This window comes from Lithobates pipiens, unplaced genomic scaffold (assembly GCF_037356315.1).
Source record: "Lithobates pipiens isolate NorthernLeopardFrog02 unplaced genomic scaffold, aLitPip1_a1.2 Scaffold_16, whole genome shotgun sequence".
NCBI classification, from domain to species: domain Eukaryota; kingdom Metazoa; phylum Chordata; class Amphibia; order Anura; family Ranidae; genus Lithobates; species Lithobates pipiens.
In genome coordinates this window covers 588,987,583-589,004,819 of record NW_027507748.1, presented here as the reverse complement: position 1 = coordinate 589,004,819, position 17,237 = coordinate 588,987,583, and the positions used below count along the sequence as shown (strand labels likewise).

The 17,237-nt window shown below is 47.6% G+C and overlaps 1 protein-coding gene across 4 annotated transcripts in view; it reads left to right on the top strand.

Moving 5' to 3' along the window:
- Nucleotides 1-17,237, top strand: part of LOC143983798 (sterol O-acyltransferase 2-like) — a 247,135-nt gene that overhangs the window by 71,781 nt on the left and 158,117 nt on the right. For all 4 annotated transcript variants that reach the window (XM_077483889.1, XM_077483888.1, XM_077483891.1 and 1 more), the window contains one exon: nt 10,645-10,704. In XM_077483889.1, coding sequence (XP_077340015.1) covers nt 10,645-10,704 — 60 coding nt within the window. The remainder of the gene's footprint in view (nt 1-10,644; nt 10,705-17,237) is intronic.

Sequence of the window (17,237 nt, the reverse complement as noted above, 5' to 3'; positions counted from 1 at the left end):
TGGTGTGTGGGGGATGGGGCCCTCTCACTCACCATGACCAAGCTGTAGGCCGCGCACTCATCCATGTTGGCCTGGGCTCCATACAGTGTGCTGGACGGGCGATCAGCATATCTCCCAGAAACACCTTTCATCATCTGTGTATGACGGGGGAGGAGGGGGGGCTGGCAGACAAGCCTGCAATGTCCTCCGGGGAGCCGGCTCTCATAGGGCTGCACTGCATCTGTGTGCTTAAAGTTTGTTTACCCGGGAGAAGTATGCAGTGCAGTGTGGGCCGGACTCGGGGTGGGGGGGGACTCTGGCTGGGGAGAACAGACATCGGACTGAGCGGCAATGCATGGAGCAGGAGAGGGGTACTCTGAGGAGCCGGCTGAGGACACGTGGGGAATGCACAACTAAAGAGCAGCCAGTGCGATAGTCGAGCATGGAGGTTTGCTAGTCACCCTCCACCTCCAGCCACCCATGTACATGGTGCACTGGTACCCCTAGCTGCCTATGCTGCTGCCAGCCATATGTAGAGGGGGCTGCATGGGCCCCCTGCATCACAGGGCCCGGTTGCGGTCGCAACTGCTGCACCCCCTATAGTTACGCCCCTGGCAGTGCCAGATTGTTATTTGTTCAGAAGTTTTACAAATTGCCTGCACAGACCAATGCCAGATAGTTGTTGCTAACAGAAGTTTTATATTTTGATATTTCATAGTTTTTATTGCAGAGCTTTATTTGAATTTATTTGTTTATTGGTTTTTAAAATAAAGTAGGCTGCTCTGGCCTTTGTTACTCCAACCTGGTGTGGTCTCAAGTTAATGGGTAAAAGGAAAAGGTTGGGTTCTGGAAGCAGCATATCTGTTATACAACAGTCACGCTCACCACTACATGGAGAGATAGCGGGCTGTTTATCGGGTGATCGGAGCTCACTGATGGCTCCGGATCACAGCCAGGGAGAGCCGCTCAGAGCCAGCGCTGACACATCCTCCCCTCACAATTAGGAGAGGAGAGAGAGCTGCTAATGCTGCTGCTCCTCCTCCTTGCTCCACTTCTCCCGTCTGCCCCGCTGACCCATCGGGGGATGAAGCCAGTGTCGGACCAAGTCCCGAAATTCCGGCACTGCACTCCACTCAAGGAGGATTCTTAGCTGATCCATCAATCTCTGGTTCCTCCGTTCAGTGCCTATCTCCCCGCCCGCCTTGGTGCTGCATCTGCCAATGTATATACCTCTCAGCTCTGCCCCTCAACTTCGGCTCTCACACCTTCCTAGCAGTGATACCAGATTCCTGCCGGTAAGGCAATATAAACGGAGATCTTAAAGAGGGCAGTTGGTGCTGCTATAGGAGGTCTCTATGATCTCAGGGGGTCTCTGGGGGGGTACTCTGATGTAAAAGGTATCCTTCTTTCCTTCTGCTCCACCTGCACCTTGCCCACTTTTCTTCCCTCCCTCTGTGCTGTGCCCTCCTGCTCCCTCCTTTTACTTTACTCTCTTGTCCTGTGCCCACTTACCCCCTGTATTGTACCCTCCTGCTCCGGTACTGTGCCCACTTACCCTCCCCCTGTGCTGTGCCCACTTACCCTCCCCCGTGCTGTGCCCTCCTGCCCTCTGTACTGTGCCCACTCACCCTCCCACTGTGCTGTTCCCTCCTGCCCCCTGTACTGTGCCCTTTTATCCTCCCACCTGTTCTGTGTCCTCCTACCCCCTGTACTGTGCCCACTTACTCTCACCCTGTGCTGTGGCCTCCCTATGCTGTGCCCTCCTGCTCCCCCTGTTCTGTACCCTCCTGCCCCCGTACTATGCCCACTTGCCCGCCCCCTGTGCGGTGCCCTCCTGCCCCCTGTACTTTGCCCTCTCCTGTGCCCTGCCCTCCTTCCCCCTGTACTGTGACCACTTACCCTCCTCCCTGTGCTGTGCCATCCTGCTTCCCCTGTACTGTACCCTCCTGCCCCCGTACTGTGCCCACTTACCCCCCTGTTCTGTGCCCTACTGCTCCCTCATGTGCTGTACACTCCTGCCCCCTGTACTGTGCCCACTTACTCTCCTCCCTGTGCTGTGCTCCCCCCTGTACTGTATCCTTGTGCCCACTTACCCCCCCAGTTCTGTGCCCTCCTGCCCCTGTACTGTGCCCACTTACCCTCTACCTTGTGCTGTCTGCTCTGAGGGAGAAGGGTTTGCGCTGCGGAAGTGCGGGAGAAGGGTCTGCGCTGCAGGAGTGTGGGAGAAGGGTCTGCACTGTGGGAGAAGGGGTCTGTACTGAATTTGCTGACTGGGATGCATTATCAGCCCCGTTGCAGACAGACCCAAGGCTCCAGCAGCCCAGCTCAAGCAGCCGGACCCCAGGACCAGCAGCCCAGCTCCAGCAGCTGGACCCCGGGACCAGCAGCCCAGCTCCAGCAGCCAGACCCTTGGCCCCAGCAGCCAGGCCCTTGGCCCCAGCAGCCAGACCCCAGGACCAGCAAACCAGCTACAGCAGCCAGACCTCAGGATCACCAGCCCAGCCTCTATTTGATCAGGCTGCATTCATGGGCACTGGTAAGGCTGCATTTTACTGGGCACTAGTGTAGCTGTATTTAATTGGCACTGGTAAGGCTGCATTTTATTGTGGGGGGGGGGGGTATTTGGTAGGCACCGGCACGAAGCGTCGCCTCCCGAAATGAGTTTTAAACCTCCCTGAAATGAGTTTTTGTAGGTTGGGATGTCTGGTACTGTGCCCACTTACCCTCCACCCTGTGCTGTGCCCTCCTGCTCTCTCCTTTACCGTACCCTCCCTCCATGTGCTGTGCCCTCCTGCCCCCTGTACTGTGCCCACTTACCCTTCCCCTGTGCTGTGTCCTCCTGCTCCCCCCTGTACTGTGTCCAATTACTTGAATTATTTTTCCCATTATGGGTGTGAGTGGGGCCTCCTGCCTAAGTTTTACCTAAGGCCTCACAATGCCTAATGCCGCCTCTGAGGGGGGATTATGGTGTGGGGTTATTTTTCAGGGGAACTCTTAAGGCATCAGCATACCAAGACATTTTGGACAATTTCATGCTCCCAACTTTGTGGGAACAGTTTGGGGATGGCCTATTCCTGTTCCAACATGACTGTGCACCAGTGCCCAAACAAGGTCCATAAAAACATGGATGAGCGAGTTTGGGGTTGAGGAACTTGACTGGTCTGCACAGAGTCCTGACCTTAACCCGATAGACCTTTGGAATGAATTAGAGCAGAGACTGCGAGCCAGGCTTTCTAGTCTGAATCCGTGCCTGACCTCACAAATGCGCTTTTGGAAGAATGGTCAAACATTACAATAGACGCACTTCTAAACCTTGTGGACAGCCTTCCCAGAAGAGTTGAACCTGTTATAGCTGCAAAGGTTGGGCCAACTCAATATTGAACCCTACGGAATAAGACTGGTATGCCATTAAAGTTCATGTGCGTGTAATGGCAGGCGCCCCAATACTTTTGGTAATATAGCGGATTTACCTATGCTTATATTTATATAGAGGCTGTATTCTATTGGACATGGTTTTTATGTGAATTTTAGTTGTATTGTTGTAACTATTAAACTTGTTTGTGTGTTTACATTAGGGATGAGCTTCGTGTTCAAGTCGAACGCATGTTCGACTCGAACATCGGTCGTTCGTGCGTTCGCCGAATTCCGAACGTTTGGGCCGTTCGCGGCAAAATTCGTGTGGCCCACAATGCACTGCGATGGCGCAATGCATTGCTGTCTCACGATTGGCCAAGCATGCACTGTGACCCCGCATGCTTGGCCAATCGCAGCGCCAGCAGCGAGGAGAGCCATGGTTGGCCACAGGCATCCTGCCTGTGGCCAATCATAGCTCAGGCTGTGTAGTGCACGCCCCACACTATATAAGGCCGCCATTAAGGCAGCCTCGTGCAGTGTGTTGGCGTCTGAAGCAGTGGGTGTTCTGTGTACCTTCAACACAGTTACACACCAATCGTTTTTGGCTGATTTACTATCTTGCTCTTGTGTAGTGGTTACTGTCTGTGCCCTGACCGCAGTATACACCACTATATTCACCTCACCTATATAGCTAGTGATCTAGCTTTAATAATAGAGCTTGCAGTCAGTAGTGTTAGTGCGTGCTGTCTGCGTGCTCTGTACCCAGTACATACCACTATATACACCTACATAGCTGTTCTCTATTTGGGCCCGATTGTCATCTGCAGGAGTTATTGGAAGTTGTGTGTGCTTCCAGCACAGCACAGTATACATCTGTATATACCCCTTTAACTCTGCTGTTTTCTGGTTATTGTCTGCGTGCCCTGACCGCAGTATACACCGTGATATTCACCTCACCTATATAGCTAGTGGTCCATCTTTAACAATAGAGCTTGCAGTCAGTAGTGTCACTCAGGAGAAAGTGCGTGCTGTGTGCGTGCTCTGTACCCAGTACATACCGCTATAATCCAACTACATAGCTGTTCTCTATTTGGGCCCGATTGTCATCTGCAGGAGTTATTGGAAGTTGTGTGTGCTTCCAGCACAGCACAGTATACATCTGTATATACCCCTTTAACTCTGCTGTTTTCTGGTTATTGTCTGCGTGCCCTGACCGCAGTATACACCGTGATATTCACCTCACCTATATAGCTAGTGGTCCATCTTTAACAATAGAGCTTGCAGTCAGTAGTGTCACTCAGGAGATAGTGCGTGCTGTGTGCGTGCTCTGTACCCAGTACATACCGCTATAATCCACCTACATAGCTGTTCTCTATTTGGGCCCGATTGTCATCTGCAGGAGTTATTGGAAGTTGTGTGTGCTTCCAGCACAGCACAGTATACATCTGTATATACCCCTTTAACTCTGCTGTTCTATAAAAAAGGCATCTGCAGGAGTTAGTGGGTGTTGTGTGCCTCCAGCACAATATAAACTACCCAACTACTGTTTTACCCAACTCCCTTCAGGCCATTACCATGTCTGGAAGGCCAGCAAGGAGAGGCAGACAGGCGCGAGCCGATAAAAGAGGGCAAGCAGGCTCTGTGTCTAGAGACAACAGTGCTGGTCGTGGACGCGGTGCATTGTCATCAGCACGTGGCCATGGGACATGCTTGTCCTTCTTTTCTGCAGCTGGACATGTTGAACCGCAACATGGCAACGACTTGGTAGAGTGGATGACCAAGCCCTCTTCATCCTCCTCATCCTCTCTCACCCAGTCTCAGGGTAGTAGAAAAGCAGCTGCCAACACATCGTCGTCCCTCCTCTCAATGTCATCATCAGTGACTCCTTCCCTAGACCCACCACTTCCTCCTGAGGAGTCTCCTGAACTCTTTGAGCACAGTGTTGGGTACATGCTCCAGGAGGATGCCCAGTGTTTGGTGGGCTCTGATGATGACACTCAGCTAGAGGAAGGCAGTAGCGTGAGCACAGAGAGAGAGGATGCTCAAGAAGCACAGCAATCTGGCAGTCATGTTCCACAAGCTGCAGCATACTGCCAGGTTTGCTACAGCGATGAAGAGGGAGGGGATGATGAGGGCACTGACTCCACGTGGGTGCCTGGAAGGAGGGAGGAGGAGGAGGAGGAGGAGGAGGCACATGTCCAACGAGGCAAGATGCCCTCCGGGGGCCAGCTTAGGGGCAGCACACCGACTGAATCACACCGCAGAGCTCCGCCTGCGCAGAGCGCTTCCTCTACGCGTTATTCTAAAAGTTCTTTGGTGTGGGCCTTTTTTGAGACGAGTGCATCAGATCGCACCGCTGCTATTTGCAACATATGTCTCAAGCGTATCTCACGTGGCCAAAACATCAGCCGCTTGGGCACCACATGCTTGACCAGACATATGTTGACCTGCCATGCAGCTCGTTGGCAAGCATACCTCAAAGGCCCACACCAAAGAACAAAGCGGACCTCTCCTTGCTCCTCATCAGCTGGCATCTCCAACCCCACTAGACCTTCAGTCCTCTCTGAAACCTGCTCTGAGAGGAATGAAGGTGTAGAATTAGGTGTGTCACAGCCAAGTGCTTCCGGGAACTCTGCTAGTGGTACATCCACGTCCGATTATAGCAGGCAAATGTCCCTGCCCCAGCTGCTGGACCGGCGGAAGAAATGTACTCCCAGCCATCCACATGCCCAGCGGTTGAATGCTAGCTTGGCTAAATTGCTAGCACTTCAACTGCTGCCTTTTCAGTTGGTAGACTCGGCCCCCTTCCGTGAGTTTGTACAATGTGCGGTTCCTCAGTGGCAGGTCCCCAAACGCCACTTTTTCTCACGGAAGGCGATTCCGGCTCTCTACCGGCATTTGGAAGGCAATGTCCTTGCCTCGCTGGACAGGGCGGTCAGCGGTAAGGTGCATATTACCGCTGACTCATGGTCCAGCAGGCATGGACAGGGACGTTACCTGTCTTTCACGGCCCATTGGGTCACTCTTCTGGCTGCTGGGAAGGATGCAGGACAAGGTGCAGTAGTGTTGGAGGTTGTTCCGCCACCACGCCTCCAAAATGCTACTATTGGTTGTGACACACCTCTCTCCTCCACCCCCTCCTCTTCTTCCTCCATGGCCTCTTCCAGTGCTCTGTCCTCAGAACTAGCGGTGCTCCGTAGGCGTTGCAGGGGCTACGCAAGTACGCAGGCAAAACAATGCCATGCCGTGCTTGCGCTGGTTTGTTTGGGGGACAGGAGCCACACTGGGGCGGATGTTTTGTCAGCTCTGCAGGGGCAGGCCGAGAGGTGGTTGACGCCACGCCAGCTTAAGCCAGGAATGGTGGTTTGCGACAATGGCACCAACCTCCTCTCCGCCCTCCGACAGGGACAACTGACCCATGTGCCCTGTGTAGCTGACATCCTTAACCTGGTGGTGCAGCGGTTCTTGGGCAGGTACTCCCGGCTTACAGGATGTCCTGAAACAGGCCAGGAGAGTCTGTGTGCATTTCCGCCGATCATTTAATGCCTGTGCTCGGCTGGCTGAGCTCCAAAAGGAGTTGAACCTGCCCAAGAACCGCCTTATATGTGACATGCCCACCAGATGGAACTCAACATTGGCCATGCTGCAGCGGCTGCACACGCAGCAGAGGGCCATCAATGAGTACCTGTGCGACTACGGCACCAGGACAGGGTCAGGGGAGCTTGGTTTTTTCTCACCACGCCAGTGGGGCATGATCAGGGATGCATGCACTGTCCTGTCACCGTTTGAGGAGGCCACAAGGATGGTGAACAGTGACAGTGCATGCATCAGTGACACTGTACCTCTTGTCCACCTCTTGGAGCATACGCTGCGTGGAATAATGGACAGGGCACTTGAGGCAGAACAGAGGCAGGAAGAGGAGGACTTCCTTGCCTCTCAAGGCCCCCTTTATCCAGACAGTGTTCCTGCTGTGCCACCCATCACACAGGAAGAGGGTGAGGAGGAGGAAGAGGAGGAGGAGGATGATTGTGTCAGCATGGAGGTGGAGGCTGGCACTCAGCATCAGCAGCAGCAGCAGCAGTCTTATAGGGATGATTTACAGTCCCAAGAAACACGTGGACTTGTACGTGGCTGGGAGGAGGTAGCTGCGGATCATGTTGTCCTTAGTGACCCAGAGGACTCCGGACTGAATGCCTCAGCTAACCTACGCTGCATGGCCTCCCTGATCCTGCAAAGCCTGCGGAAGGATCCTCGTATTCTTCGGATCAAGGAGAGGGACCATTACTGGCTGGCCACTCTCCTTGATCCACGGTACAAGGGTAAGGTTGCCGACCTTATCTTGCCATCGCAGAGGGAGCAGAGGATGAGACATCTCCGGGAGGCCTTGCAGAAAGCTCTGTGCAACGCGTTCCCAGAGACTGGGAGGTCACAAACTCCTGGTCCTGGACAACGTGTTGCTGAGGCATCAGTCAGAAGGAGCGGTGGAGAAGGTGGCCGTCTGACTGATGCTTTCAGACAATTTTTTAGTCCGCAGCCCCAAGGTATGATTGGTTCCAGCACCCATCGCCAGCGTCTAATTTACATGGTGCAGGAATACCTAGGGGCAAGGTCAGACTTGGACACCTTTCCCACTGAAAATCCTCTGGCTTACTGGGTCTTGAGGATGGATCACTGGCCAGAGCTTGCACAGTATGCAATTGAGCTACTGGCCTGTCCTGCATCCAGCGTTCTTTCGGAACGCACCTTCAGTGCTGCTGGTGGCTTCGTTACCGATCACAGGGTGCGCCTGTCCACCGAATCAGTTGATCGACTGACCTTCATCAAGATGAATCAGTCTTGGATCACCCACAGCTACCAAGCACCTGAAGCTGATGTAACCGAATAATTTTTTTTGAAATACCACATCCCTTCAAGACTGCCTATGCTGATGCTGAGTGACTGTCCTGTTATGTTGATTGTCTATCCTCTTCCTCCTCCGCTGATATGTTGGAAGAACATTTTTGGTTCTGGGTGATGCCAGCAGCCCAATTTTTCTGCCCCTGTTTAACAGGGGCGTTTAAGTACAATTTTTGATGCAATGCTTTGCAGCAGGGCTAATTCCTGCAATAAAACTAGAGTATATGGCAGAGGTTGCAGTGTGATGGCACCAGTGCCTAAGGCCCAATTTTTCTGCCCCTGTTTAACAGGGGCGTTTAAGTACAATTTTTGATGCAATGCTTTGCAGCAGGGCTAATTCCTGCAATAAAACTAGAGTATATGGCAGAGGTTGCAGTGTGATGGCACCAGTGCCTAAGGCCCAATTTTTCTGCCCCTGTTTAACAGGGGCGTTTAAGTACAATTTTTGATGCAATGCTTTGCAGCAGGGCTAATTCCTGCAATAAAACTAGAGTATATGGCAGAGGTTGCAGTGTGATGGCACCAGTGCCTAAGGCCCAATTTTTCTGCCCCTGTTTAACAGGGACATGTAATTACAATTCTTGATATAATATTTCACAGGAGGGCCCCTTCCTGTGCCCACCCAGAGTAACGGTGAGGACTTATAGTGTTGTGGCACCAGCACCACAACCACCAAAGGTCAATTTTTCTACCACTGTTCAACAATGGCATGTAATTACAATTCTTGATATAATCGTTCACAGCAGGGCGCTCCAGCGCCCACCAAGAGTCACTTTGAGGGCTTACAATGTTGTGGCAAAACCAACACCTTGTTCCGCCATTTCTGCAGAGCATATAGGGCAGGCCCCTACTTTCAAACATCCAATTTACAAACATCTCCTACTTGCAAACGGAAGGAGACAACAGCAAGTGAGATGAAAAAAGATGGACGACAAAACAAATTATACAGGGGTGATAACCCTTCCCATGTTTTCCAAAAAGCTTAAAAATAGTTTTTTTGACTGGAGCTACACTTTAAAAATGTACCAGTTGAAAATTACAAACAGATTCAACTTAACACAACAAACCTACACAGTCCCTGTCTTGTTTGCACCACCTGTATACTGCTGTTCTGAGTATATAGGGCCTGGGGGCCACACACATTTCCTTTTTTTAATATGGGTACAGGGTTCCCCTTAATATGCGTACAAGACCCAAATAGGCTGGTAATGGGCAGGGAGGGCTACCCATGCCATTTTTCTGAATGATTTTCAACCATATTGCAGGAACCAGATATAACATTAAAACCGCAAGCAGTTTTAAATGGTGTTATTTCCGTTTAATGTAATTTTGTGCAGGGACTGTTCTAAACACGGGAAACACGTGGCACTTCACAGGCATACTACAGACACCCCCCAGGCACCATATTTAAAGGAATATTTCATTTTTTTTTTTCACTTTAATCGTCATTAAAATCAGTGTTCCCGCCAAAACGGCCGCTTTTAAAACTTTTTATTGCATTGACCCATGTCCCCTGAGGCAGGAGTCAGGTCCCCAAACCCTTTTTAGGACAGTATCTTGCATATCAGCCGTTAAAATTAGCACTTTCCATTTCGAACGTTCGAGTCCCATAGACTTCAATGGGGTTCTAACGTTCGTTGCGAACGCGGGGTCCGTTCGAAAGTTCTGGTGCGAACCGAACCGGGGGGTGTTTGGCTCATCCCTAGTTTACATAATTTTGGAGTAATCACTTCTTTTTTTATGGGGTTATAAGTGGAAACCAATAAAGTCCTTCACTATTCTTTTTCTTTGTCCATTTCATAATTTAGATGTGGTGCCCACTAAACAAATTGTGTCTCATTTTGTGTTTTACATCTTCAAATTTCATGATTGTTCTGATTATTAGATTTTAGAAATGTCTGAAGTAACTGAAATACAGAATTATATGGAAAAAAAATAATTGTTCCTACCTTTTGACCATAGATATGTTTTCATTTAGGTTTAATGTTATATATAAATTTGCATTTGAAAGTAGCGCCAGGTCCACATTTCTAAGACATTTCAAATGGCATCACAATTTAAATAACATATGACTGGCCAATTTTATGTTGCCGTTTTTATGTATATTCCAATAAATATGACATCGATTGGACATGCTTTAAAAATAGCACTTGTATTTTTTTGGACAGTACTGGGTTCAAGTAGAGTAGTGATCATTAATGGCATGTATTGGGGATTATACAACTGCAATCTCTTCCCTGCTGGCTGTTACCAATTCCCTTCTTTCACCTGGCCTCCAGTTATTACATGATTATTATATGAAGAAGATGGATTTAATCTTCTGTCAGGTTTTCCTACATCACTCAATGAATAACTGCATTTTTTTATGTGTATAATATACATTTTATGTTCACATACTCTCTATTGCTGTTTTAGACCCCAAGGACCAGTGTCTGAAAGGAGGAAAACATTTGTGCATCGTGCTTCCCTGCTAGAGTAAGTGGATATCTACAATCATTTATTAGTATATTAGTTTACTCTGTTGGTAAGCAGATAGAAATGCTGTACCCCAGTTATATTTTAGTTATCTTTTTAAAAGTAGATGTTTAAAGCATATGTTACCCCAACACGTCATATTTCTGATTTGAGCCTGCTGTACAATGTACTTGTATGAGAAGGTATCCTGTTCTTGTTGTATTGCTTCCTTTATGTGAAATCCCTGGTGTTCTTGCCAATCCCTTTTTGCTTTCGTATAAAAAAACTGACCACACTAAGCAGGAGAGCACACCGCGGCAGTGTTGCCAACCTACCAGATTGAAATTTACTGACACAACACCTAAAATTTTCTGGCACAGTGAAGTTTTTACTGGCAGTACCAAAAGTTCAAAAATTACGGTTGCCAAAAAGTGCAAATTCCAGTATTTAGACTACAAATAAGTACAATATGCAATTAGCAATGTGATTTATGGTAAATATTAAGGCAAAAAGCATGTTTCTTATTGTATTTTTAATATAGTAAGTAGCCCAGGGACAGGACACAGGAGGGCAATACATTAGAATGGGTGATGCACACATGAAATTGACTCTCACAGTGATACCGACAGCAGTGTGCAGCATCACAGATCACCGTCACTGCATGCCCCCTCCACCTGACCCGCCCCCCACCGGCACCACCCAAAATACACTTAAGCAGGCACTTGGATAGTCTCGGTTAGCTCCGGGCCCGAGTTGTGCATGCGCAGTCCCGCCCTAAGCGTCACAGCTATATTTTTTACCGGCAACCTTTTCCTCTTACTGGTGTAGCACTGGCCCCTGACGGAGCAGCTGATTTTATTGGGCTTACCGTTACCTTCTTGACCTCGTGTACGTCTAAGGGTTTACCGAGGTAGATGGCCCAAAGAACTGCAGAAACTGACACTGGATCCACTCTTGAGATATTTGACAACAAGTAGACAGAACAGTCTCTCAATGAAGGATAGAGGATTGGGTAGGAAGTTCAGGTACTCTTGGAACTGCAAAAGATAGGAAGTCTGTCACTATAGAAATCCAGAGAATTACCGCTCACAACTGGATTCTCACAGCTATCGGATAGACCTCCTCTCACTAGGCCCAGCAGCCCATAGAGTGTTTAAGTAGAGCAAAGTCTCTGCCACAGACTTGCATGTAGAACACTTGTGAATAAAGTCTCTGCCACAGACTTAAATGTAACTGAAGGATGTAGATAAATTTAGAGAGCTATCATACGGTACCAGTATCTCGCAGCTGGTCCGGCAATACCGTATGAGTGTAGATTCACTTGGTTTCTTTCAACTGAGCCTCTAGGCTCTTTCTGAGAAGCCAGCCTTCAGCCTGGCCTTCTCCCGAGGTGTCCTCCCCTGGTTGCTTCTCCAGTTGCTGGGCCTCTCCTCAGATGAGATGGCACCAAACCACCTTTTGAATCCTCCTTAAAGTTACTTTGCCTTGGGCTAGCCAGCCCCGAGATTTGGAATTGGATGTATCCGCACCCCAGGACATGCGGGCCATGGGGGCGGGTCAGGAGGACCAGGATCAAACGGACAGAAAGATCTTCTGGACCGGAACCCAGAAGCACGTGATGTCAGTACCTTAAGTACCCTTTCCCAGAATGCACAGCAAGATGACACTCCCACTAGGCTGGTTCCGAGAAAGAATGGCACTCAATACGCCTAGCTAAACTGCGTTCTCACACTTGCCAGTAGTGACAGCGATACCCGTGGCCAAGCAGAACCCAGTGCAATCCATCTAGACTGGCACTGAAACCATCATTTGGTATAATTGACCCTAAAACCCAACTGTGGCTTTAGGAATTTTAAATAGGAAAAAAAAACACATAGCACGTACTCTTCAGGAGCCGGCGCTATGCTGGCATTTACTGGCAGGAGAAAAGTGCCCATTTTGTACTGGCTACCAGTAAAAATACTGACGGTTGGCAACACTGAACTGTGGTCAGTTCTTTAGCTGTGCTGGGAAACTTGTTTTCTTCCAATGATCAGACTTGTCCAGACACACACCCCTCTGCACAGTCATTCACTGGGGAGATCAGTGTATTTCTTTTTTTTTCTCCTCCCCTGGCTTTTATGCAGCTGAGCACAAATGCAAAAAAGGTATTTAGAATGGTTTTTATTATACCTATACAAACATGTTTTATCATTTACAATCACTTTAATGTTCACTTTTTTTAACTACTAATGTAAGTAATCTTAACAAAGTCTTCAGGCAATGTTTGTGGCTGTATTATTATTATTATTATTATTATTATTATTATTATTATTATTAAGGCCTTTATATAGCGGAAACAGTTTGCGCAGAGCTTCACATCGGGGAAGACAGTACAATTACAATAAAATTCAATACACAATCAGAGGGTCCTGCTCGTTTAGAGCTTACAATCTAGAAGGGAGGGTCAAGTGGGACAAAGGGTAGAAGCTGTGGGGGATGATCAGATGGACAAAAATGAAAATACAGTCATTAGGGTGGGTAGGATAGGCTTCTCTGAAGAGGAGGGTTTTCAGGAATCAACCTCAAAGCTAATAGAGTAGGAGATAGACGGACAGATTGGGGTAAGGCATTCCATAGGCTTGGAGAGGCTCTGGAAAAGTCCTGAGCATGGGAGGAGGTGATGAGAGAGCTGGGGAGCAGTAGGTCTTGAGAAGACCGAACAGAACGATCAGGTTGTTATTTTCAGACTAGGCCAAGTGATGTAGCTAGGGGCAGAGTTGTGGATTGCTTTGTAGGTAGTTGTTAGTATTTTTTTAATTAAATTTGTTGGGTGAGCAGAAGCCAGTGGAGGGATTGACAGAGAGGAGTAGCAGAGACTGAGCGGTTGGTAAGGTGGATGAGTCTGGCAGCAGCATTCCTGATGGGCTGAAGTGGGGATAGAGTATGCAGAGGTAGGCCAATGAGGAGGGAGTTGCAGTAATTGAGGTGAGAGATGACCAGTGAATGAATTAAGAGCTTTGTTGTGTCTTTGGTTAGAAAGGGGCGTATTTTGGAGATGTTCCAGAGGTTGACAGTGATTGGACATGGGGCTTAATGGAGAGTTCAGAGTCCAGGACTACTCCTAGTACCTTGGCATGTGGGGATGGGCTGATAGTTGTGACGACAATTTTGACCAAAAGATCAGGGCAAGAGGCACATTGGGGATGAAAATGTATAAGTTTCATTTTGGATATATTAAGTTTGAGGAAATGGTGTGACATCCAGACTGATATGTTTGATAGTAAAATTGTGAAATGTGAGGAGACTGAAGGAGTGAGTTGAGGGGTAGAGAAATAGATTTTATTGTCTTCAGCACAGAGATGCTATCAGCTGACCCAGGGAGGAGGTGTAGATTGAAAATAGGAGAGGTCCAAGAATAGAACCTTGGGGGACCCCAACAGAGAAAGCAAGAGGAGAGGAGGCAGTAGAAGGTAACGGTAAAGGTGCGGTTGAATAAGTAGGTAGAAAACCAGTGAAGAGTTCAGTTATGGAGACCAAAGGCATTTTTGAGGAGGAGGGGGTGGTTAACTGTATCGCAGGCAGCAGAGAGGATTCCTTCTTATGACAATTGTATAAAATAAAAAACATCTAAAATACACAGCACTGGGTATAATAAGTGGTTGGAGCCTATAGTAATGATACAAAATATATTTAATGTATGAAAATTAAAAGCTAAATTCAACAGAGAGGAAGAAAATAATTGTACTTATTACCCCTTCCACATACATAAATGAAGTGGATGGAGGTATTTCCAGCCCCCCCTCTCTCCGCTTAATGCTGCTGCTGTTAGCATACACTAATCAGTGGCTGCAGTCACCGTTCAAGAAAAGTTTTCCATCATGTCCCTTTGTCAGAAGTCGATCAAACAATTTACTTCTGTCAGAATACAGCAGCTGCACACTGAAGGGAATTTGGCTGATTCATGCTGAAACTGACAAACTTCATCAGTGGATGACCAGCTTTAGATACAGAGCACCGTACCAGTTACAGCATTTATGGAGTTGCCGTTTAAAAGAGAAGTATGGGTTTACTTTTTTAACTTACTCCTATTCCCAGTCAGCTACTAATGCATAAAAATCCTTCTAGCCCTCTGAGATGTGCACCCTTTAAAATCAAAGTAAATACCTATTGAAGGGGCTACATTCTACTTTGGACTCTTATGCCAACAATCTTGTTGGGATCCACGCTCTTTTCTTCTCCTCTCTTTGATGCTGGCGCTGGGCTGTCTTCTCCTTTTTTTTTTTTTTCTTTTTCTTTTTAGTTTTTTTAATCTGAAGTTTTACTTGAGCACATTAAAGCATTCCAATTCCATAAACGCAGAATGCAAAATTGTAATGTACAAAATGGTAGAAAACAAACAGGCAATTACCATTTCCAACTGCAAAGAACATACAGCCCCACCTAGTGGCCGAAAACAGAAATGCTAGTGACAAAGCATTAATATTGCACACTCCAAAGTCAGATAGTAATAACCAGCATTAACATGAACGTGAACAAAATATGTATAGAAGTGAACCCTTGTTACTGATGGAAAAAACATAACTTCAATAAAAATCATTGAAAGAGAAAAAGTAACCAACAGCATTCTACTCCAATATCCTATCTATAATCCGGTCTACTGGGGCCAGGCCTGGTACATCAAGACAACTTCCCAAAACCCTCTCACATTTAGCAGGGCACCCACGATGCTGGTAAATAACTTTTTCATATCTTAAAGTAGTACCCATATGGTCAAGCCATTTCTTTAAGGGATGGAGAGGAAGGGCAGGAGATCATTTATGTTTATAGCACTGCACTACATTGACTGACCATTACTTGGTCATGTGAAACTCTACATAAATTTATTTTATTATGAAGCTTTCTTTTGGCAGTATTTAATAATCACTGAGATTTTTTTTTTAAATAAAGGAAAACATACAAAAACAATTTTTAAAGAGCCTGTTTCTATTACTTTTCATTATAAAACAAAGCAAATAAAAATGTCAGGAAAGAATGAAACCCCTTGAAATTAACACTTTTTTTTTTGAAGAGAAAACACCTTGAGGATTTTTTTGTTTTTGTTTTTTGGAATTGAAGCACCATGCTGGTAATGCAGGGTTACAATAGGTTACATAGTTTGTAAGGTTGAATAAAGACCCCAATCTATGTTGTTCAACCTGTGTAGGTGTGTGTGTGTGTGCGTGCGTGTGTTTTTATGTCAATACCATTTCCCATATCCCTGTATATTAAGTTTGCTAAGATGCCCAACTAAGCGTTTTTTTGAAACTATCAACACTTCCTCCTGACACCACTGATTGTGGGAGGGAGATCCACATCCTTACCGCTCTAACAGTAAAGGGCCCCCTACGCAGTTTAAGGTTGTACCACTTCTTCTCGAATTTAAATGAGTCTGCATATCTGTTTAAGCTTCTTGAATCTGAATAGTTTTCTTCCTATGCTGAAATCACCATTGATGTATTTGTTTATCACTATCATATATCCTCTCAAGTGTCTCTTCTCCAGGGAGAATAAATTTAATGTTTTGTACAGTACTGGAAGGCATACTCAGGAGTTGGCCGAACCAGTGTCTTGTAAAGTAGACTTATATTTTTTATCTCTTTGAGTAAATACCCTTTTTAAAACACTAGCCAACCACCCTATAGCAGATTTGCTACTACAGAGTGGCTGCACTGTGCAGAATCACGTAGGGGATTTTCACTTTTGGGTAGGGGGAACACCGCTTCTGCTGTGAAGAGTCACAGCAGAAGTCGATCAGTGGGTGCTGGGCAATGGATGTCCACCATCAGCACACGGTGATAGTCGAGGAGAGACACAGGATATGTAAACAATGCACAACATCGTCCTGACCTCCCTCAGTTAAAAACTGCACATCACACACAAAAACTGTCTAGGCACACATTTAAACCTTGATTGCCCTAGATGTTTAACTCCTTCCCAGCCAGTGTCATTAGTACAGTGACCGTGCATATTTTTAGCACTGATTACTGTATTAGTGTCACTGGTTCCCACAAAGTGTCAAAAGTGTCAGTTAATGTCCGATTTTCCCCAGCAAAATTGCAGTCCAGCTATAAGTCACTGATCACTACCATTACTAGTATAAACTAGACTGGAAGGAAAGGAAGTAGGAACCTCCAGAGGGGAGCTCCATGTCTCAGGGCTGTCCGGTGTGAGCCCCTGGTGTGCACCTTCTACTCAGCCTGCATGTCCCTCTGTCCATCCAGAGAGGAGTGGGACTGCGGGTCTCACCGCTGCTATAGCTCGAGGAGGGCTAGCCCTTGTGAATGTTGTGGTCCCCGCTCTGCTGCTGGTGTCACGCTGCTTGTCTACGGATGGCGCTCCAGCCCGCCCACCCGGGCCCCGTGCCCCACGGGTGGGAGGTGACTGTCTGGTTGATCGTGTTGGCATAGCAGAGAGTGGAGGAATGTACGTATGGCATCGGGAGGTGGGGCAGCTGTGCTGCAAGCCAGTCCAGAAGTGACATGGACTTCCGGCGGAGTGACATCATCAGCGGGTGCCCAGAAGACAAGGTTCCG